The 24,031-nt window shown below is 49.9% G+C and overlaps 1 protein-coding gene across 5 annotated transcripts in view; it reads right to left on the bottom strand.

Annotated features, from left to right (window-relative positions):
* Shank2 (SH3 and multiple ankyrin repeat domains 2) overlaps positions 1-24,031 on the bottom strand; it is a 434,250-nt gene that overhangs the window by 150,033 nt on the left and 260,186 nt on the right. For all 5 annotated transcript variants that reach the window (XM_050137009.1, XM_050137013.1, XM_050137010.1 and 2 more), the window contains exon 15: positions 14,481-14,556. In XM_050137009.1, coding sequence (XP_049992966.1) covers positions 14,481-14,556 — 76 coding nt within the window. The remainder of the gene's footprint in view (positions 1-14,480; positions 14,557-24,031) is intronic.

Raw genomic sequence — 24,031 nt, 5'->3', positions numbered from 1 at the left:
CCCCACCTGAGCATCTTTCCTTCCTACCCACTTAACCACATATCAGTGCATCCATCTATCCACCCATCCACCCACCCACCCATCCATTTATCCACCAATTCATCCATCTATAATTACATCCACAAATCCATCCATCCATCCAAACATCCATCATTACAGTTATCTATCCATCCATCATCCATCCACCCATTCATCATCCAGTTATCTATCCATCCAGCATCCATCCATTCATCCATCATCCACCCACCCATCATCCACCTATCCATCCTTCATCTATCCATCCATCCATCCAACCATCCAACCATCCATCATCTAATATACATCCATTTAATATCTGTCTGTGTCTGTTTGTCTGTCTTTATGATCCATTTAACAACCATTAACCCATCCATCTACCCATTCATTTATCATCCATCATCCATCGAACATTTGTTGATTCATCATCAACCCATCTGACATCCAAAATTCATGATCCATCTATCCATCCATCACTCTAATATATATCCATCTACCTACCCACCAATCTATCTTCATTCTTCCACCCATCTATCAAGCCAATCATCTATTAATCTCCTTTCTTTCCCACTTTTCTGAGAACATTTGCCAGTCCCTACCCTAGGTGGTATGGGAAGAAGACAAGTCGAGCTGGCATGGATACAGGGTGGGGATACAAGCGAATGCAGATCAACCACTTGACTACTGTACTTCACGCAGGCAATGGTGAGTCAGATGGGTCCCATTCTCTCTGCTCCTGAGTCAGGCACCAAAGGCTGCTATTGCCTAGAGGAGGACAAAGCACCCGAATTTTGCCAAAGGTGGAGATCAGTATGGACATTTGCTGAGAGCCTGCTGTGTGCCCACCTCATCCTGCAGAGACACACAGGCCTGGCTGCCTCATCCTCTTACTGTCTGGCACTTGGATGGGTTGCACATGCCTGGACATCAGCTTAACAGAATTCCTGCTCACCTTGCTGTAGTGCACCATGCCCATCTGCGCTCTATGTGCTACCATACAGTTCATAAACCGGCAAGAGGCTGGAGATTGAAACACACAAAGACACACAGACAGAGACACAGGTCATCCTTGAAACCAGAATGCCCCTTTATTGTGTACCAGAGCCGCTTATATAGGATCCTTAACCAATAGCCACGCCTCAGCTAAACACACCGGAAACCACTCCCCTGCCGTCAGGAACTCCTGAGGGTCTCATGCTCAGAGCAGCTGCAAGCATTACAAATTGTTTACCAGAAATTCAGGATCTGAGGGGTTCACAAGCACCCAACACCTTGGCTGTTCTGCAGACACCTCTGTGGACCTGAAAACTAGTCCTGCTAGATCTGCCTCAGGGTCAAAAGTTGCAGATGTTCATGGTGACCACTGCCTTGTCCACTTATAACGATTGTACCACGTGTTCACCCATGATGCTGTTGCTTATGTCCAGTCATGCCAGCATTTCCCTGTTTTGTGTGTGTGTGTGGTGGGGAGCTTGTGCCATGGGGCACATGTGAGGTCAGAGGAAAACCATGCCAGTCAGTCTTTGCCTTTCTTTCTGTCTGAGAGAGGGCTGCTAACGGCTCTACCACTGCCTGCAGCAGGCTAGCAGACCCATGAATGTCTGGGAATCCTGTCTCTCTCTTTCATCTTACCACAGAAGAGTTAGGGTTACAGATGCTTGCCTCTGCATCCAGCTTTACTTGGTTTCTCATCCTTGCATGCCAAGTGCCTTATACCGCTGAGCCATCTCTGCTGCATGGAGACCATTTGACACGCCCGTTGGTGGCAAACGCTGACAACAGCCCCTAGCAGTGAGCTCCAATCATGCGCACTCATGGAGACCTTCAGTGATATTCACTTACAGTGAATACTTATCAGTAGTTATAGTAGCTTCTGACCAAATATCCAAAAAGTGAAAATAGGAAAAGACCATGAGGAGAGTATAACCATTGACAGGTCGGGAAACTGAGGTCCACACAGGGAGTCCGTGTCAGAATAAGGAAGAAGAATTCTGGCATTGGAACTCCCAGACTGGGCCCTATCAGGTGTGTAGATCACCCCTTCTGAAGGACGCTTGAGTCACTCAGTTCTTGAATCGAGGGCCTGCCATGGTGGAGCTGGGGAAGGAGGCATAAGAGGGACATGGCGCTGACCGGGGGTGTGCTGCAGCATGCCAGCTTGCCAGGCCTGGCTGTAAGCATGTTTCCTCAGCTCGAGGATCAGTAAACACATCAGCAGTTGGAGACTGGAGGGGCAGAGCTCTCACACTATAGAAATGGGTAAATGCTACCGTTCAGGACAGCTGTAAGGAAGGGAGACAGGGGGCCCCATACAGCACGGGCTTAGCAGGCAGAAGATGCCTTTGGTAGCTGTGACCATGGAAAATTCCAGGGACAACAGGATCAACACCCTTCTTTTGCTGCTGGTGTAGATAAGGGACGTGGGGAGACAGGAAGCTCATGGTGACACCTACCCTGGTTGGCCTCTCCACATAACCGGAGGGTCAGGGGCAGTTCCGCGGGGTGTGGCCGAGAGGTACGCCTGAATGCCAGCCTCCCCTAGCAACTGCTTGGAGGCTTCTCCATCGCCCCACCCATCTGCCTGCTCTCCCCCATCAGGACACCCACTCGCCACCTGGGAAAAGTGCTAAATGTGGCCTGAGAGTGTTGAGCCAGGCACCTCCCTGCAGGGATGGATGCCAGGATGGAATCTGTCCTGGACGGAAGTGCATGATTGTCCCGCCTGATCCCACGGTGCCATTGAGCAATCCTTCAGTGAACAGCTGGGCTTCTCTGTTCCAGGCCCCAGTGGGACACACTCAGGAGCCATAGGGGAAAGCCCCAACCCAGAAGTCAGTCGTTCCAAGCTCCATAAGGAGTGGTTTTGAGCTTGGTCCTCAGGCCAGGCACCAGGAGCTTGCCTTCTCTTCCCCAGGAAGCCATTCTGTTTCAGAGCCCTAAGTTGGACACCAGCAGAGCCCCACCCCTTCCATCACCTCATGTGCTCTGAGAAAGGAAAGCCTAAATTAGATCCTCAACACCAGGAAGGGCTGGGGGTCACAATGGTTCATCGCCATCAACTTGCTGGGATTCAGAACTTCCTAGGAAACACACACTTCACTTTGGGTCTAAGAGATGGAGGTTTTTTTTTTTTTTTTTTTTTTTTTCCCAAGACAGAGTTTCTCTGTAGCTTTGGAGCCTGTCTTGGAACTAACTCTTGTAGACCAGGTTGGTCTCAAACTCACAGCCTCTGCCTCCTGAGTGCTGGGTTTAAAGTCATGCGTCACCACTGCCCAGCTCCAGAGGGTTTATTGTTATTATTTACTTATTTTTTTTTCTTGATAGGACCTCTATAGCCCAGGCAGCCCTCCAACTCTCTCTGTAGCTGAGGATGACCTTAAATCCCTGATCCTCCTGTTTCTACCTCCTGAGCACCAGGGTTACAGGTGCTACATCATCCAATGTACACAGTGCTGAGAATGGAACCCACAGCTTACTGAGAGGAAGGCAAGCGATATATCCATCGACTCTCTAGCCCCCTCTAGAGAGGCTGAACTGAGGAGAGAAGTCCCTCCCTGAATGTGGGCAGCACTAACCGACAGGCTGGGGTCCCTGACTGAATAAAAAGGGGACCAGCAGCCAAGCATGGGCATCCCCATCTCTGTTTCCTGGTTGGTGCCAGGGACAAAGCTGTTCCTTCAGCTGTGCCTCCCCTGCCATGACAGACAGCATTCTTCTGCACCAAGAGATGGGACAGACCGCCCCTCCATTAATTTTCTTTTTGTTAGGTGTTAAGTCCCAGTGACCAGAAAAGTAATAAATGCTGGGATGTTGGCTGCCGTGAGGCCAGAGGATGCTAATGTCAAACAGCCAGATCCTGGAGAGGGAGGAGGCTGGGCCAGAGCCTGGCCATCCCAACGGGCTCATATGCCAGGGTGACCCAGGACTAAGTGCCCGGTGTTCAGCTTTCTGTGTACACGGGGGCTCTGACTCTCGATGCCCTGCGGTGGAGGCAGGTCAGCACCTGAGTCAGAGGACTGAGTGGTCCTGGCAGGGTCACAGAGCTGGTGAGTGGTGATTAACATGGCTGGGGATAAACATGGTCCCCTAAGTAATCAGTCTGGGTTCATGGCTTCACCTCTCCCCAGCCACACAGTCACTTCTGTGCATGACTCAGCTGCATGTATCATCCCGGGGATGCCCATCACTCCTGCCCATCACCTGGCCATCTGTGTGCTCGCTCTGGAACAAAACACAGTCCTTCTGGGATGGTCAGTTTTCATTATCAACCTGACACAAACCTGTGGTTATTTGGGAAGAGAGAACCTCAACTGAAGAACTGTCTCCATCGGATTGGCCAGTGGGCAAGTCTGTGTTGATTAATAATTGATATGGAAGGGCCCAGATCACCATGGGAACTGCCGCCCTGGGAAGGTGCCACCCTGGGTTGTATACAAAGCATGTTGAGCAAACCTTGAATAACAAGCCAATAAGCAGCATTGCTCCATGGCCCCTGCTTCAGTTCCTGCCTCCAGGTTCCTGCCTTGAGTTCTCTCATGGACAGACTAAAGTGTAGTATGTTATAAACCCTTTATAAAGGACCGCAAGTTCCATTCGGGCAGGGTGTTTATCCATAGCAACAGAAACAAAACTAGAACACACCCATGTCCTTTGGATCCTGATACATGCCTAGCAGGAGAGTTCGAGAAACCAGCTTTGTCTGTTTATGACCTCTGGTGGGGAGCAAGCCAGGAGCATGACTTCCTTCCATTGCTCTGCCTGGCATTTACTAGAAGGAACCTACATTCCACCCAGGCAGTGCCTGGAGGGCAGCCCCATGCAGAAGCTTCTGTGAACACTGGCACTATCCAGTCTATTCTCAGAGGCTTTCAGCAACACTTCTCTGAAGTGTCAGCAGCTCACCCTGCCATGAAACCAACAGCCCCTGGACAGTGACAAAGTGACTATCTAGACAATTTCTACAGGTGGCTAGGGAACTGGGGAGTCCTCTAGAAAAAGAAGGGAAAGAACTGGAGTAGTGAAGGGCAGAATAATTCTAAGCAATTCCTGGGAAATGCAGAAAGATGTGTATGAGAGAGGGTGGGAGAGAGGGATGGATGGATGGATGGATGGATGGATGGATGGATGGATGGATGGATGGAGAGAGAGACTCTCCGAGGTTGCTGAGTCGGAAGGAGCTCAGGGGCAGTAAACAACGGTTGAGAGGTCAGGCTAAGGTCCGCATGCCAAGGCATCAAGATGTTAAGGAGACAAAAAAAACCCCTGACCTTTCTACAAACTTTCAGAGAGAACAGAGGGGCAGGGACAGTGGGAGGAAGATCGGAGAGCATCGTGGCTCACATCATGAAGTGAGTCTGCTCCAGTTCAGAGGACAAATGACTCCGAGCCCGGAATTTTAAAGCCAGAGACTGCAGACAGAGCGCTTACACTTCAGGTCCGTTTTGTTAAAGGTTTTTGAGGATGTAACCATCAGAACCAGGGCAACGCCTGAGGAACTATTCGCTCATTTCTTAAATTAATGAGGGGCGAAACTGCAAACTGCTACTTCTGAGCGCTGAGCGCTGGAGTCCAGATAGGAGCGTAACGTCCAAGAGTCTCTTAGGAATAGCGCACATTCTTAGCATGCGCCACAGGCAGGAGGGACGTTTAGTGGCTTGCTAACCAAGACCTAATTCTGCTACAAAAGGAAAAATAAAGGCAACTAGAATTTCTGGGAAAAGGAAAACAGAACAACAAAAATTCATGCAGAAAATCATGATTCTTGTATAACACTTAAATGTGGGCTGACTTTGAGCAACTGAGAGAAGGAAGGAAGAGAGCCTGTTGGGCTGTGGTACTGGGAAGACCCTTCTCCTGTCTGTAGGAGGAACTGGAATCTGAGCCCCACTTCTGGTGTGGATGCAAACATCCGTGTTGTTCCAATTAGGGTTTTGAACTACTTAGCTGGACTGATAAAAACTAAAAGATTTAAATATGATGAAAGCAAAAATATATTAACGAAATGTAAACAGTAATGCAGAGGAAAGTAATCCCATGTTGACGGTTAAGGCTGTGGTTTTTATAGGTGACTTTTGTGCTTCCTGTGATTTCTAGTTGTCCCTTCTTCTGCCCTCTTCTTCCTTTCTTTCCTCCCCACTCTCTCCCTTCCTTCCTTTTGCTGTTGTTATGGTCATAGTCGAATTGTGTTTTGTCTAAAATGTATTAAGTGGAGAAAGAATGGGGGTGTTATCTGAAAGCAGACAATTTGGAGAAATAGCAACACCTATTCAGACTTGTGGGCAGGCGGAACTATGAGGCCAGGTTCTCTCCAGCAGAATCAATGCGGTTTCACAATGATATGAAGAAATAAGGAGGGGCTATTGTAAAGTTGGGGAAACCATGAATGGAATAAGGGCAGAAAGTCAACCAAATGGCTGGATGGGCAATGGGAATCTGAGCTCAGGTCCTCCAGAGTGTGCACCACCACCTGCAGACGAGGCTGGGAAGGGAAGGGCTGTTTTCCGGTTCTAGTTCTGTCCTCGTGATTGGCCCAAATGGATTGGCTCTTTTCCTTACACACATGGCTTGGTGTTTCTGAAGGGAAAAATCTGAGTCCAAAGAGATGGAGAAGAGGAAGGGTCCCCAGGAAGCCAGATGTGGAAAGGTTACAAAAAGTTGGGCAACATGGCAAGGGTAGGGAGGAAACAGGACATTCCCAACTCTTGTTATAAACCAAGTGAGGGGGGCTGGAGAGATGGCTCAGAGGTTAAGAGCATTGCCTGCTCTTCCAACGGTCCTGAGTTCGATTCCCAGCAACCACATGGTGGCTCACAAGCATCTGTAATGGGGTCTGGTGCCCTCTTCTGGCCTGCAGGCATACACAGGACAGAATATTGTATAATAAATAAATAAATAAATAAATATTAAAAAATAAACCGAGTGAGGGAAAGATGCAGGAGAGGAGCGCCCAGGCCTTCCAGGTTGTCCTTCAGGATGGAGACCACAGAGAACTGAAGTTTGGAGGGAGACCATGAAAGGCGCAGACTGAGGTATAGTCCCTGGGGAAAGGATGCACCCACATGGAGACCTGACTTCCTATGTATCATACTGGGAGAATGAGAGAAGAGCCAGCCAGGTGATGGTGCCAACCTCCCCTTCATTGGTGCCTACAGGGCTCCCATTCCCCTCAGTTGCAAAAATTTGCCAAAGCACCAAATCCTGTCAGAAAAACCCAAAGAGAGAACCACAGGACATCAAGCATGAACCCAAAGGCAGGGGAGCTGGCTTGGACAGGTGGAGTGCTTACTGTGCACTCGGGAGGTCCTGAGCTCAGATTCCCAGCACCCGCGGACAAGCTGGGAGTGGCGGTGCATAACTGTAACTCCAGCACTGGGAAGCAGAGCCCAGGTGCTCACTAGCTAGCCAAGCTAGCTGATCACAGAGCTCAGGTCTCAGTGAGAGACCGAGCCTCAAGAAAAGAAGATGAAGAATGACTGAGGAAGACACTCAATGTCACCATCACTCAGGCACACAGTCTCTTTTGTAGTCCCAAACCATGTCCCAAAACAGCAGCTATGCAAGCTCCACTATTAACCGCTAGAGCTGGTCGTCAACTGAGCAGACTGGGGATGCTTCCTTCTGTGTCTGCCCTGTACACGCTCAGTCTTGGCTCTCTATTCTTCGAGTCGGTCAACAACAAATACATAATGGTGGAAGAAGAACGGGGCAATTACTGTTTCTTACCATTTACTTCTTACTAAGGGCAGTGTTCTAGACACAAGGTGCGGGGTTTCAAAGGAAAGCCAGCTACTCACAGGTGTCACTTACAGCTGATAGCCCTCTGGGTTTATGTGGCACATGTGTCTTGGTGTTGCAAGCATGCAACATAGTTTCTCATTCATTCTTAACACAAACACAACTGGAGATGGAACAGGTTGGGTGTGTTTCTGTCTTGCAGACAACAACTCTGAAGGCTCAGAGAGAAGAGTTGAGTGTCCAAGGTCACATAGTGATTCAACTGGAGAGAGAATATTGGGCTTTTATTTTTTTTCAGGAGCTTTGAAAAGGCTTTGTGGAGAATAGGAAGATGGCTTAGTCAATACAACCACGAGGACCTGCGTCCAGGTCCCCGACACTCATACAAAGCCAGGTGTGGTAATACATGCCTGCAATCCCTGTGCTGGGAGGTGGACCCACAAGGCTTGCAGGAGCACACTGGCCATCCAATAGCTGAACTGGTAAATACTGGATTTGTGAGAGATTCTGTTGCAAAAAATAAGGAGGTGGGGCCCGGAGAGATGGTTCAGCCATCAAGACAGTGGTTCTCAATCTGTGGGTTGCATATCAAATATCCTGCATAGCTGATATTTATATCATGATTCATAACAGTAGCAAAATTACAGTTATGAAGTAGCAACTAAAATAATTTTATAGCAGGGGGTCACTGCACCATGAAGAACTGTATTGTATTAAAGGGTCAAAGCATTAGGAAGGTTGAGAGTCAAAGCGTCAAAAGCATGTGCTATTTTTGCGAAGGACCAGAATTCAGGTTCCAGCCCCCAAGTTGGGTGATTCACAACTGCCTGTAATTCCAGCTCCCAGGCACCTGATGCCCTCTTCTGGCCTGTGAGGGCACTTACACACATGTGCATACCCACACACCCAGACACTCCTGTACACATGAATAAAGGAAAATAAATCTCAGGGCTAGAGAGATGGCTCAGAGGTTAAGAACACTTGTTTTCAAGGGACCCAATGAGTCCCTTGACTTCGACACGTATGTGTACACAAAGTACACCTCTCCCTCCACACAGAGACTTCTTATAGCATCATACAGACAAAGTCCTTCTCTAGAAAGAGCCTCAGGAATCCAGTGAGGAAGGTTCTGTCTGGGAAGAACTTGAGCTGGGTGGGATGGAGGGAGAAGGGACCTGTTCTTCGCACCGTATCATCTCATTTACCAAGTGTGTCTTTTCTATTCCCAGTTCAAAAACATTCAAATGATACTTGAAAGCCGTGAAAATAAGTTACTCTGGGTAGCAGGCAGTCACCTGTTGAAGAGGTGCAATCTGCTGCCTTCCCAGATCAGTCTCCAGGAGGAAATTGGTTTTCCCAAGGAGGAGTGGTAATGGAAGTGGCTTGCCTGGCATGTGGTCTTGAAGGTGTTCCTTCTAAGCAGGTTGTAGCTATGTAGTGGGGACCGTGAGAACTTTGCTGCCAGTGAGTCCCCGGTCTGGAGCCCACCTGCTGCCTTACTAGCTCCTCCCTAGAAAACCTCAGAGAGCCTGGAGAATGGGTCCACCTTGCTTTCCCTCACCCACACCCTGGGCTCTGTTCATTCCGATGTCACCTCAGATCCACGTTCTGCTCTGTCCTCACCTCTACCAGTGCACACAACTGGGGCTCAGCGCAGAAGACAGGGCAGTCTCCTCACTGGTCTCCATTCACTCCTCTGCTTGTCTTGTGTTGGTCCAGGTAACACGGGCTCCAGTATCTTCCCACTAAATGTGCTGATGACACCCCAAAGCCTGGGGCTCCTAAGCCATCATCTTCTGTGTGTTCCTTGCCCCTTGCCATCTTGTGTTCTCTATCAACCTCAATGTTTTTGCAGTTTCTGAGCCTTGTCTGAATGGCTGGCTCCTCCTCAGCCTCTGGGAGTCACCCCAAGTTTGTCCTCAGGGACATTTGCTCTGGCCTCACACGGCTTGCTCTGGCGCTCAAGGTCTGCCGGTCTGCTCAGAGCACTAACTGACAGCTGGGGCAACTCCCTGGTGTACTGAGTGAATTCACTGTTTGTCTTCACAAAAAAGACTACTGCTTGTAATAGATCTAAGATCGTTTCTCTTGTTGACCTAAAAATCTTTGTTTGTGTGTGTGTGTGCATTTATATGTGAATGTATACATGTATATGCATGTTCATGTGTGTTGGCAAATGTATGCATGATGAATGTGTATGTGTGTATGTATATGTGGAGGTTCAAAGTTGACGCTGGATGCCTCCATTAATGACTTTATTTATGGGGACAGGGTCTCTTGATGAGCCCAGAGTCCTCCAGCTCCAGCTAATTTCTGAGCCATCTTGTGTAGGAAATCCCATCTCTGCTCCTGAGTGTTAGGATTACAGGCAACCCTGGTGCCTTTGATCTAGGGATCAGAACTCCAGTCCTCTCGCTGCATGGCAAGTGCTTTAGCCACTGAGCCATCAACCCATGACCTCACAATCTTTAACTCTCAGAATAAACAAGTCTTGGTCACTGCTGGTTAGACAGATGGAAGATGAATAAGGTCGATGGGAAGGATGAATGTGGGTGGGCTAATGAATGATGACTAGTTATGGCTGGGTGAATGGATGGACTGGTGAGGGATGGGAGATGGAGTCAACAGATGAATGAATGGGTGAGTTGATGGATGAGTGGACAGAGGCATAGGTGGGGAGATGGGTGGATGGATGATGATGGGGAGATGGCGGGATGGTCAGATGGATGGATAGGTAGGTGGATGGGTGGTGGATTCATGGATGGGTGCACAGGTAGAAGAATATGATGACTGAGTGGATGGTTAGACAAATGGAAGAGAGGAAGGGTGAGTAGATGTAGAGACCGATGGATGAACGGAAGATGAATGGATGGATGGGCAGATGGATACAGGGTTATATAGATGAATGGGTAATGGATAGATGAGCAAACAGGTCTTAGATTGATGGACAGCTGAGTGGGTAGATAAACAGCTGCATGAATAGTGAATGGGCGAACAGGTGTGTGTGTGTATGTGTGTGTGTATGTAAGTATGTATGTATGTACAGATGAATACATGAGTGGATGGGTGGTAGGAAAAATGGGTGGATGAATGGAACTTGTTCAGCGTATAACAACCCCGAGGTTCCTCTGCCCAGCCAGGTATCTCCTCCTGGAGTCCTATGCTGATGAGGCGGGGACCTGATTAATGAAGAATGAGGACTTGCAGTTGCCACCTCGTGTAGAGTTGGCTTTTAACACTGACCTCAGATACCTGCAAAGTCCTGCACAGTGGTGACCCCAGGACCTCAGTTGTCTGACTCTGACTGCTGTGTCTATTTCTAAATCCCTATCATCTAAATCTTCCACCTACAGGGGGAACCGGACACATGTGCTAACGCCTGGGCTTGTTTTACTCGTTCATCTCTTCAGCGCTGAACCTCTGGGCTAACATGACACACGAAGGGGTGGGAAGGGGAGATGGCTTTCGGCTGATTCGGAAAATGTCTCCATTGCGCCTTCCTTCCCATCCCATTTTCTTTAATTACATTAGCATCTGCAGCCACGCGGCCTCATTTGTTGGCACTCGCAAAGACCACAGCCACACCACACAGACCGGCTAATTGGCCGGTGGGGCGGGACAGTGGCTGGGTTTCTGTTGTGCTTTTGGCCTTTCCTAATGAACTGATGTACGCTCTGCACTGCAGCTGCCCACCTCCCCAGACGCCTCCTGCCTGCTCAGTCAAATGAGTGATGGCTAGCCTGTCCTTCTCCTGCCCCCACCCACCAGGGCCATGCAGCTGTTGGAAGTTCTGTTACATGGGAGACCATTCTGCCTCTCCGCCCACAAACTCCTGAGTCTACCTGCCTTGCCGGTCACTTCGTGGTCAAAGCCAGCTCCCTTCTTATTGCCTACATCTGGATGAGCAAGCTCGATGGCCTTTTGTCAGCCACAAAAGCAGGGTTTTCCTTCCCAGTGATGCTTTGGGCAGCAAGGATTCTATCTTCACCAAGACTTCTCCTCACAGGCCCATTTACGCCAGGGCCATTGTGAGCAGAAATATCTTGACCTCCAGTTGTCCCAGCCTCACACGCAGGCCTAAGTGCTTATGAGGCTGGGGACTCACCCCATCACTTGACCCCTAATTCAGTTTCCATATTTTTCTACTGCTCTGAGTGACCTTCCTTTCCCAGGCTGCCGATGGTATGAGACACGGTGGCTGGTGCTGCTGAGGGGACAGATGAATGGTGCAGATGTCACTCTTGTTTCTTTTATCTGAAATGGCAGGTCAGGGGAGGCCCACCACTTGCCCAACCCGACCGTTAATCTAGAATCTTCTGCCCTTGGCTCGGAAGCTGCTAGCTGGTCCCAGCTTGGCACTACTCTCCATGGTTGCATCGCTGCGTAAACCCCATGTGGCTCTGTCCAGATGACCTGCGCCTGCTCCTGATGGAAGTTTTGTGATGTGCCTCTGTCTGGGGTCATGCCCCTAGCCCTACCTTGTCCTCTCTGCTTTCCAGGTCAAGTGCCGGCACTGCTCTGCGGGGAGGTGGCTGACGAAGGAGCAGAGTATGCCTACACAGCCATCCCCATGGCTGTGCACACAGCAAGATACCTGTGCATGGCTCTGTGGCCCAGGCATGCTCCATCAATGGCCCACCCTAAAAGTGGTCACTGCTAGGAGACTTCCATCTTAGGGTTCCCCCTCCCCACAGGGCCTATCTCTCCCTGCCTAAATAGCCCTTCACGTCGCCATGGTGACAGTCTTCCCCAGCTCTCTACCAGCTCTGCCTGGGCCTTCTTTGTCAGATGGACATATGGGCCGCTGCTGCTGACTGTGGCTACCTGTTAAGGGCCCATACTGGCCAGGTTTCCCAGAAGTCACTGGCCCTGAGTTTCCTTTCCAGTGTACAGTTCCCTATGCACAGGGCCTGGTTACAGGTCACATTGGATACCAAGTCAGGGAAGGGGGCAGTGGAAACTAGAGTGTAGATCAATGCAAGACCAGCATTTGCCTAGCATATGCCAGGTCCTGGATGCCATCCCCAGTTTCCTAGGAAACAACAAAAAGGGATAGAGACAATGGAAGGAGGCAGGGTAGGGGCATGGGACTCCTGATGGAGCTCTTTCCTCTCTTTTTTATGAGACAGTTTCACTAAGTAGATCAGGATGGCCTTGAACTCATCAGCCTTCTGTCTCAGCTTCCAGAATGTTGGGATTACACCCAAGTACCACCACATCCAGCCTAGTCTATCTTGTTTCTGAGAGTGACTGAGGACAGACAGTATGAATACCAAATCAGACAGCAGCTGTGTTCTTCGGCACACAACTCAAAGAACCGAAAACACGTTCAAACAGGATTGCCCACGGCACGGCGTTCATCATGGCGGACATCACCCAAGGATCCACCAATGGGTAAAATGCCAGGGGGTTGAGTCACAGAAGAAAAACGAATGGCTGCCAGTAGCTCTGGGGAGCGACCCACGGGAATGACTGCTGCTGGGGACTTTCCTTGCAGTGGGCAGGCTTCAGAACCAGTCAGAGGTGGTTCTGGTCAATGTGCTAACCTCGCTGAACTCTGCACCTCAAAATGGGAAAGCACACACTGGGGACTCTTGTCTTAGTAACAGACTCAGGTAGAACCCTCAGCAAGAGACAGGAGTTATAGAAAGAGGCAAGAACTGACCACCAGATTCCCTAGAGTAGGGGGAGCCCAGTGCAGGGTGCTGGGCCCTCCTGTGGTGGCCCTCCTCAGATGGGATCTAGCTGATAGCCTCTCAGTCTCTTGGTTTCATGGTTGGCTGCCCAGCAGGGCTGGGCAGAGGGCCCTCGTGGGGGACAGTCGTCATGTACCTGTACGACTTTGTCTTTCTCAAGTCACACATGCATCCCCACGCATCCTTGATCCCTACACCCAGGATGAACCTGTCTAGACCAGGCATTCCCTTAGACCTCTGTCCCAGTGTGTCATCAGAACTGTGGCTTGTGACAGAGAAAGGGACAGATGAACTTCACTCCCAGGATGTGAACCATTGTAACTGATTGAAGCACAGGGAAGCGACCTGAGCAACAGAAAAGCTGTCAACCTTGGCCTGCTGTTGGAGCCACTGTCCCAGTTTTGGCTCCACTTAGAGGTAGGGAGGCAGGACACAGAGACCCAGGGGTTCTCGCAACAGTTGTTGTCCGAGCATGGTTTCTGTGGGAAGATTTCATCCTGTATGCTGTGGCTGCCATACCATGGGAAACACGCAGCTTTCTACAAACTCCGAACCCCGTGAGCCTAGAATACCTGCCAACTTGGGGTCCTTCCCATTAAGAAGAGCAAGATTTCATTAACAAAACTCCAGTCGGCAGAAAGCACCACAAGAATATGGACACACGTAGGTGAGGGGGAAGCCCAGAACCGGGATAGACTCAATAGTTATTGGAGGACGCCCATCACTCTGCTTCCGGCCCCCAACTCTGCCCTGCTATCCCATCTCAATTGTTTTTTTTTTTTTCTCAATAAAGCCATCCCTCCCTCTTCCTTAAAGTTCATTGCCCTCTCATGGGGGCTTCCTCCACAGGCAACTGCATGCAGGCCCCGTCTGTGACAGGTTCTCTTGTAAATGGTTGGCCGATACAACCCCAGCAGAGACGACACATGAACAACAAAGCAAAGGTGTCCTCGAGCTGCACAGCAGACACCTCTTCCCAAGGCATGCAGGAACACCGGAGGCTGGAGTTCCCCAGAAGACAGACGCATGCCTTACCTGGCAGCATCGAAGCTGTCATAAGAGCCCACTGTGTAATGCCGGAAGAGTTTCTTGCTGCGGTCAGCACGGGTTTCTGCAGAGGGAAGAGAGACACCATTCAGCAAAGCCACAGCCCATACACTGAATGGGCAAAAGGTTGGATCAACCTGACTTGCCCCTGGCAGGGTGACACTCACTCTGCATAGGTACACATCTGGGGAGACAAGATGATTTGGAGGCCCAAGTCTGCAAAAATGTGGGGACGCTGGGAACCCTGGGTTGACCATAGAGCAAAGAGCTCACTCTAAAACACAGGTGGACTCCTGGGCCCTAGCGTGAAAGGGTAAGTAAGGCTCTTCAGAGCAGGGACCGTGAGTGTGAGCCTTCAAGCCGCCTCAGGTGGAATCTGCTAGACCTGCTTGCCCAAATGTTGGTGCCCAGGCTGGCAGGCCTCTCATCTCAGAGATTTCCGATGATGGACTTATCCTAGAGAGACATGATCAGGATTAATATCCCGACGACGGTTGCTTTCCATTAAACAAAAAAGGGCTAAACTAAGCACACATGATTAACGCTCCTCATTAAGCCTGCTTCCCTGACTCAGCAGGTTCAGATGTAAGATCGCTGGAGACGATATGACTATTGTAATTAGATTAGCAGATGGCACGGGGCTGGGGGGGGGGCTGTAAAGCTGCAAATGCTGGAAGCAGCACAGAGCGCAGTGAGCTTCAAGGTATTCCCCTCACAGACAAGATTCCCTGCCCCGCCTCCTTCCGAGTCCTGCGGAACTTTGAGAGGAACTGAGCAAATGGCTTGAAGCAAAGGCCTGAGCTCTGGGGGTGGGGGGGTGGGGGGGCAGGCGAGTCTCTTTTCAGTCTCTCCCCTCTCTCATTCCAAGGTCAGCATTGTTTTTTAACTCACCCCTCCCTGTGCAGGTTTCTGAGAGAGGTCCCGGGTCTGTATATGTTTAGAGGCAGAGATAGAGCACCCCACTTCTTACAGAGCAGAGAAACACCCCACTTCTTACAGAGCAAGGAATCCCCTCCTGGGCTTAAAGGAGGCATGACTGAGGTGGGAGCTAGAACTGCATTTCCCAGCTTCCCCCAGCACTGTGGATGTGGCTGAGTGGTCGGTTCTTCTCTCGGAGTGGGGTGCTCCCAAGTTGGGCTCTTAAGCCCCTCCGCTATCCCTCTCTTCTTTTGCTGTCTCCTAGTTCAAGTCTCAAGCCCCAGAGGGTAGGGCATCACAGATAAACTGAAGAGCCCCAAGGCACAGCTGGTACCTAAATGTCTGCACAAAGGCAGTAGAAATTGAGATTGGTTCCCAGCACCCTGTAAAGAGACAGGCATAAAGGTGTGCAAATTCCGGCCCAGAAGCACTGGAGGGAGGGGATCCCTGGTGCTCTCGCTAACTAGCCAGCCAGGCCTAATTGGAGAGCTTCAGGGTCAGTGAGAGGCCTTATTTCAAAGAGTAAGGTGGAGAGTGACCGAGGAAGATGCTAGATCTTGACCTATGACCTCCACATGAATCCACACCAGACACACACACACACACAGGCCTTGTATGTCAGAGTGGGTGGAAGTATACATTGTATACTACATGAGGGGAAAAGAAATCAGACTTCTGTCACTCTGGGCTGCACTTTGGGGCTTCTTTGTTCCAGCAGCTCCTGCCCCCTTCCTTCACTGACAAGCAGGGCAGCCGGGGTCCTAGGGCTTGCTCATGCTTGTGTCCTCACACCTTCCATCCTTTTTCCTTTCACAGACACGCAAGGCTCCTGCTTACTGTGACTCCTACAGCCATGATGGTTACCACTCTCTCTGCAGACACTCACCAGGTGCTTCTGCGTACTGGCTCTCACTGTGAGTGCCACTGGGGTACCCAGTCAGAGACCAACATGGAAACCCAGTGAGGGGTGCACACGCAGTTCAGAGACACCTCTGCCCCTTTACTATGTCACCCTTTGTGGGCCTGCTCCTTCTTGGGGCCCCTTCATAGGGCAATATCTTATTTAAGTTGAAGGCATCTCAGTAGGTTAAACGTCAGGCTGTGTACACTACAACTCTAATCAACCACTTCTTTGTCTAGTATTGAAACCAAACAGCGTGAAGGCCATCAACAAAAATGTGCCAACAATTGCTAGAATGTCCCCTCACAAGGAAAGAAGAAAGCAATGGCATTTTGCGAACAAAACAAGCAATGTAAGTTTTAGGAAATGCACTCTATCAAACAGTAAACTGACGGCCCAAAGTGAAGTTGTCAGGAATATAAACTGGTCACTCGGATTTAATATTAACCATCCATGTGGCACAGCCGAGAATCACGCGAGAATCTCGGCTGAAGAATTGTCCTAATCAGGTTGGTCTGTGGCTGTGTCTATAAGAGATTGTCTTAACTGGTGTAGGTGGGCCCAGCCCACTGTGGGCAGCACCGTGTCCAGGGCAGGTGGCCCTAGTTGGCATAAGATCGCTAGCTGAGCATGAACCCCAGAGTGAGCAAGCAGGCCGCTTCCTCCAGGGTTTCTGCTGCAAAGCCTTGGCTGTGAGCGAGTTCTCTGGTCAGAGGTAACGCTGGATGCAATAGTGAGAAGTTGGACTCCAGGTTTCTTTGCCTTGAGTTCCTGCCCTGATTTCCCTCAAGGATGCACAGTGACCCAGACATTTAAAATGAAATAATCACACACCCCCAGGTTGCTTTTGGTAGTAGTTTTAGCACAGCAACAGCATGCAACCAGGACACACTGTGTCTACAAAGGATGGACGCTAAGAAGCGAAATGCTGGACTGCTGACAGAAGATAGTGAACGGGCCGCCATCCTCGGTTTACACCTGTCACTCCCATACTGCCACTGCCTGAATTCCGACAGCCCCGTCCCATCCTGCATAACCCGTGGGTATTCGTTCACAGGGAGGGAGGGGTGACTGGGTGAACTCGATGGATGGCATCACCAAGACCAAATTGCATGCCCACCCATGTCACTCAGGCTCAAGTCAGCACTGGAGTGAGTGCCTTCCTTCTCTGCCTGTAGGCTGGGGGTCAGGGATGTACCCCGTGCTGTCCTTAGGACTCAAGGACAGGGCATTACCTTGTTTCTCTGAATTGACCTCCTGATTTGTGGTCTGGGCTTGCCAGTCTCACCACTGGCTCCCCTGTGGGTAAGGCAGAGTCCCCAGCAGCCCAGCAGTGAGAAGGTTGCTTTTTTTCTTTTCTTTCTTTTCTTTTTTTTTTTTTTTTGGACAGGGACTTGCTATGTTGCTAGGTCTTGCCATGGCTTCCCCACTAATCAGGGCTTTCTGAACTAACCAAAGGCCCCATCATGCAAATAACCCCAGTCCAGGGCACTGGAGTAAGTACTCAAAGCATGGAGCAATGACTGTGCTAGAGATGGGCCCAGCCAAGCTGTGCACGCTGGTGTCACACTTCATGTCAAAAGCAAAGGTACCCAGATGTGACCCTGATGGTCTCCTGAATCTGTGTGAGGTCTACAAGGGCCAGACCCTGAGACCCAAGGGCAGGGATTAGAAAGAGACCCAAGGAACAAGTGGCCAGACCCCAGGCGCAGGTGAAGGAGCCCAGGTATGTTGGCCTTCTATGGCTGGGCGAGGTGCCCAGGGGTTAGATCACTGTGAAGGGACACAGGGAGGTCTGACTATCCCTGGGACATCCATGCTCAGATCACACGTATGCCAGGGCTGGAAAGGGTAAGTGGGACGCAAAGCATAGCCACCAATGGTGCGAGGACTGCTCATTCTGAGTATTGCTCTGACTTGCTCAGGTTGTCTCCATCCCAATGGCAGTTCTGTGCTGGTTGTCTAGGAAACCAGTGGGTGCTGACAGTGGGCAGGGCTTTGGCTGGGCTGGAGGGCACAGGGCCAAGAGCAGAGAGGGAATGTGTAATGGAAAGTGAGTGCACATGTGCATTCCTGCATACATGTTCATGTGTGCCTGAGTACAATGCATGCATATATAAATACATGTGTACATGTATACAAGAGAGCTTGTATGTACAGGCTTATGGTGACTATATTATGTGGGTACTTGCATGTGTTCATATGAGCACATGTGAGTACAGATGCATATGTTTAAAATGCACATTGTGTGGCTAAACATATGTGTACAGGTGTATGGGAGCATATACACACATGCATGTGTGAAAGTACATGTATTCATGTGTGTGTTTACACAAGTGTTATATACATGTGCACATATATGTATATGTAGGTAAGAAAAGAATGTGTATACAGGTATATATGTGAGTGTGTATTTGAGCATGTGAGCACAGGTAAATGTATATGTGTGTGTGTAAACATATATGTGGATAAGCATATGATGGTGATGACCATCATAATCATAACCCTCATCAGCGCCATCATCACCGCCACCATTACTATCATCACCACCACCATCATCACCATCACCACCATCATCCCCATCACCACCATCATCACCACCATCACCACTACCATCATCACTACCATTACCACCATCATCACCACCACCATCATCACCACAATCACCACCATCATCACCACCACCCTCACCACCATCACCATCATGCCCTAGTCACCCCTTAACTGTAGGAGATTTGCTTAGCTGCTCTCTGCTGACAAGGTGCTTTGCTAGATCTGCATCATTATCACTGGTCTTCCATCTGCTTCGGTCCTCACATAACAGCCAGCAGCCAGCCCATGCCCTGGCTCCACCTTACAGAAGTAGCAGTGTGGTAATGAGGTTCTAAAGATAGATGGTGGAATTCCAAGGTCAGCTCTGTCACCCACTGGCTGTGTGTCTTGTCTTTTCTCTTGTGCCATGGGGACAGCACCAGTCCTACTCACACAGAGGCATCTGAGTGGTCGGAGGTGAGGCCAGTTGGGCATGGGAAGGGTGTGCCACTTTGGCTACAGCTATCACATGTCATACCTTAGATTCAGAACTTCTGCCTTCCACAGGCTTTCTAAAATCACACAGCCCATGAGGGGCAATGTGAGCCTCCAATCCAGCTGTCTAAACGCAGATGGCCACATGGTGGACACACCCTCACTCAGCTTCAGCTTTGACCTGGGACAAATGAGTGGGCTGGATGGTTCTTAGGACCCTTTCCTGCACGTGACAGTGGCTGTCTTGTTACAGCCAGTATTTGCCCTTCACCAGCTGTGCACTATATGCTGTGTTACAACCCTTCTGGAAGCTCACAGGGTACACAGGTGCAGATCAGGGTACAAGTAGGACACACCCAAACAGTCAGGAGAAGGAGGCCTGCGGCACATATGGGATGACGGCTAAGACAGATGGACACTGGGACTCTTACCCTTGCTCGGGTCTTCAGGGATGCACCAGCTCAGCTGAACCTGACACATTACCACCCGGGCCATGGCTGCAGCCCCGCTTCTCTCTGCTTCCTAAGCAGGCAGAAGGCCCTGCTGTCTCCTCTTGGCAGACCTTGCAGAGCCTCTCAAAGACAGCCACAGGCTTCCTTCATCCTCCAGCATGCTCCAATCCCAGTCACGTGGGCAGCTGAGGCCACCACAGTCTCTAGTCTTGGGCATTAGTACTTGGACCCTGGTATGGCCCCCTGTGACCTATCTGGTGCAAGGTTCTTGCCCTGCTGCTGTGATGTCTACTTCTGAGGCCTCCAAGAGTGGCCTGGCTTTATGAGATGAAGCTCACAGGCAGGCCAGCACGGTCTAGGGAGGGGCAGCTAAAGGAACAGACAGACAAAACACAGCTGGAGCCCCAGAAACTTCTTACTTTTAACACGCAAGCTTACTTTTGACATACAAGCCCATCTGTGTCATTTCTGCGCTGATCCCATTGCTGACAGCAGAAGGGGTTGGGAAATACCTTTATATACCAGGAGTGTACACCAGTGTATCAATGGCTGGAGGCAGTGACCACAAGGGAGCAGCTAGCCATGGAATGGTGCCAACACAGATTCTCTGACCATACCTCCTCCTTGGAGAATTGGCCATTTCTCTTTGCCATGTGGGATTCCTGGCAAGGTGGTATCTGAGAAGCTACGGCTCCTCCAACCTGTGGGGACATCCAAATGTGGCCCATGCTGGTCTCTGACTCCATAAGTCCTATGAGGTGACCCTAAGCCTGTGTGTGGAATTGTGTGTGTGGAATGAGGTGGTGAGTTGTGAGTATGGGGAGAAGGCACAGGGCGCTGCTGCAGAGGTCCCAGGTCTGAAAGGTCCTGAGAGCCATTTATCGGGAGTCTTCTGTGTTCCTCACCTGCGTGTGTGCTCACCTTACATTTCTCAGCTCTCTTATGATATGGGGTTCCCCTCTGTATGCTATGAATGTGTTTTATTACCATTGGTTACTAAAGAAGCTGTTTTGGCCAATGGTTTAGTAGAGTTAAAATCAGGTAGGAAATCTGAACGGAGATATAGAGAAAAAGTAGGTGGAGTCAAGGAGATGCCTGCCCGACCCTTACCAGTAAATCACGGCTTAGTGCCAATATACAGATTAATAGAAATGGGTTAATTTAAGATGTAAGATTTAATAAGAAGCCTGAGCTAATAGGCAAACAGTGTTGTAAGTAATACATTTTCTTTGTGATTATTCAGGTTTGAGCGGTCAGGAAACGAAAGAGCAGTCTCTGCCTACACTCTGATATAATTCTTTCTAATATTTAAAACATGTACTTATGTGTATGCTGCAGGCATGCAGGAGCCAGACACCAGACATCAGAAGACGATCCCCTGTGATTTGGACTTGCATGCATTTGTGTGCCACTGTACATGGATGTTGGGAACTGAGCTTGGGTCCTCTGAAAAGGCAGCAAGTGCTCTTAACCACTGAGTCATCTCTCCAGTCCTTGGTGGACCTCGGTCATTAGTTCTAGCCAATGTCAAAGCCTCTGTGGTATTCCATTACACAAACAACATTATCCCAAGAGCGTGTGGGACAGCCGCCCATGAACACAGTGCCCACATTAAGGAAATTATTGCTTTCAGTCCAGGGACTCCCAGAGACAGTGTGCACATAAGATAGACATTTGGCAAGAATGTGAACCATCTTTGCTGTTCCATGCCTAAGACTGTGGGATGCTTGTTGCACAGCGTCACCCAGGGAAGGCTGGCTGAAACAGACACATGTGGTCTTTTCAATAGCACAAGACAGGACATTCTTTCCACTCTGGGCTCCAACCCTATACAGCCCTCCATCTCTCACCAGCACCAGAGTCCTGACAGATGTGTATAGCATAGACCTGACAATACCAGGATAAATACTGAGTAGGACCTCAGCAGGATGAAGCTGAGCCTCACCAGGGGAAAAGCAGAAAATAGCCTAGTAAAGAAAAGGAGTGTGTTCTGACACACAGGGGCAGAACACAGTATGGGGGTGAGGAGGGGGACAAGCCTGAGTTCAGATCCCCAGAAACCATGTAAGGCTGGCATAGCCACACATGCCTGTAACCCCAGCAGTGAATGGGGAAGAGACAGGTAGATTCTTGGAGTTCATGGACCAGCCTGCATAGAAGAAAATGGAGAGCTCCATGTTCAATGAAAAAATTAGCAGGGTAGAGACTGATAGAGAACGCTTAGCATTTCCTTTGGTTCCCAAATGTGCACACAAGGGTGCCTGCACACACAAGTGTGTACACCTGGGTGTTCCACATGCACAATATGGTGCACATGCCTTTGACTAAGAGGAAGGCCCACTTGTGGGTGATAAAAATGGGACAGACAAGCTAGCTAATCAAGAGGAAACTATTTATTTCCTTAACTGTATAGCAACTTCTAAAAGTCAAGACTAGTTCTACTTTCTCATCCAGCACAGGGTTCTTCATATAGTGGCTCTCCCGAAATATCTGTAGCGCCCCAGAGTTCAGAACTCATCATTAACCTGGTCCAAGTGATCACCTTCTCTGGCTTGGGCTGGTGAAGTAGCTTCCTGCCTCCCTGTTTCCTGATGATTTGTTCCATCCATCATCTGTGGTCCCTAGTGATTCTGGAGGAATATGAACCCAGTGATGCTATTGGCCCTGCCCATTTTTGCATCCTTATCCCCCGTCACTGCCCCTTCCTCTTTGCTCCTAGAATACAAGCCGATTTGCATCTCAGGGCCTTTGCATTTGCTAACACCTCCTTTCCCCAGTTCTGACTTCACTGTGCCAACAGATCTCTGGCTCCTATGACAACCTGACCACGTGGGTACCCAGTATCTCTGGTACACGAACGAACATTGGAAAATTGGTACCTCCATCTGCTTGATCCTGGCTCTGATGGGCTTAAGGCTTAACAGAAAATGCTAAGTTAGTGCCTCCCAGAGGCCGCTAGCATAGTGTAAAGAGCCCATCTGTACTGGGGAACCTCCAATTCCAGTCCTGGCCAAGGCAGTGACCAGGAGGAACCTTCTCACAGGCCTCTGGGTGCTCCTGCCTCACCTAGAGAACAAGATGCTTGCGTGAGTGGATGCTCTGGGTGGTTTAATCTCTCATGGCACACATCCCAGGTTAATTGGGGATCCCCTCTCACAGGAGGTGGTTGTGAGCCCTCCCCACAAGGCAGCATTTAAGCTGATATGCCCTAAAAATGCCACTTGGAAAAAAATCGACATGGAAAAGGGGGGAGGGGAATCTCTAGAAATTCCATTTCATACACCCCTTGGGACGTGTGGAAGGCAGCGACAGATTTCATGACAGCCTCCGATTGTCAGTAGTTAAAATAGCCCCTTATGCAAAGCAGCCAGGAGGAGGTGCCTGCAGCTTGGCAAGGAAGCCAGGGTGGGGCATCCTGGGAGACTCTGTGGCCTCCCACTGTAGAGTGCCTTTCTGGAAAAGGGAACAAGAAGGGGGACTTTCTCCAGGACCAGTAGGAGTGTCCTGAAGGATCAGAAGGATATAAAGCCCTTCACACCACGGACATATTCCCTAGGATGGTCCCTACCCCATGGGAGACCAGTGGACAGACAGATGCAATGAGACCAGTGGACAGACAGATGCTACGAGGCACATGAGACAATCCTCCCTACTCCTATCCTCTCCCTTTCCTTCTCCCCCTTCCTCTCTTCCCCCTTCTTCATTGCAACAACGCGGATGGATTCTAAGGTCTCACACGTGTTAGATCAGCCCTCTATCACTGAGCCACACCCCTACCCCTGAGACAGTCAAGACAAACCTGAACCTCCATTCTTTCCTGGTATTCTGATCGAAGCAGGAAAGGTCCTCCCAGGAGCCTCAGTTTCCCCATCTCTAACATGGTCCACAGCAGATTCCACAAAGCAGGCATACAGAGAGAAAAAGGTAAAGACACTTCTGCACCCATCCTTCCATAGTCCTGATCAGAGATGCCAGTCAGGCCCCTTGGCCACTGCTGTTTGTCTAGGAACCCACTTTGGTGTGTCTGGCTTACCCCCAAGAGGGATTTGTGACTCATATGAGCTCAGGCTTGTTCCTGCCTGGGCTGAGAAACTCTCATATCCCCCAAGACAACAGAATACCATTCTGGGGACCTGAAACCAGTGTGGACACCTTCAGTTCTTGGACATCCTGCTCAGGTGAGAACCCATCACTACACTTCAGCAAGAGGAGACCAGAGTGTGGATTAGGGATTGCACAGT

Source organism: Alexandromys fortis, unplaced genomic scaffold (genome assembly GCF_014885135.2).
Source record: "Alexandromys fortis isolate MF-2015 unplaced genomic scaffold, M_Fortis_MF-2015_v1.1 scaffold_3, whole genome shotgun sequence".
Classification (NCBI taxonomy): domain Eukaryota; kingdom Metazoa; phylum Chordata; class Mammalia; order Rodentia; family Cricetidae; genus Alexandromys; species Alexandromys fortis.
The sequence above is the reverse complement of the archived record's forward strand: the minus strand, read 5'-3'. Positions and strand labels throughout refer to the sequence as shown.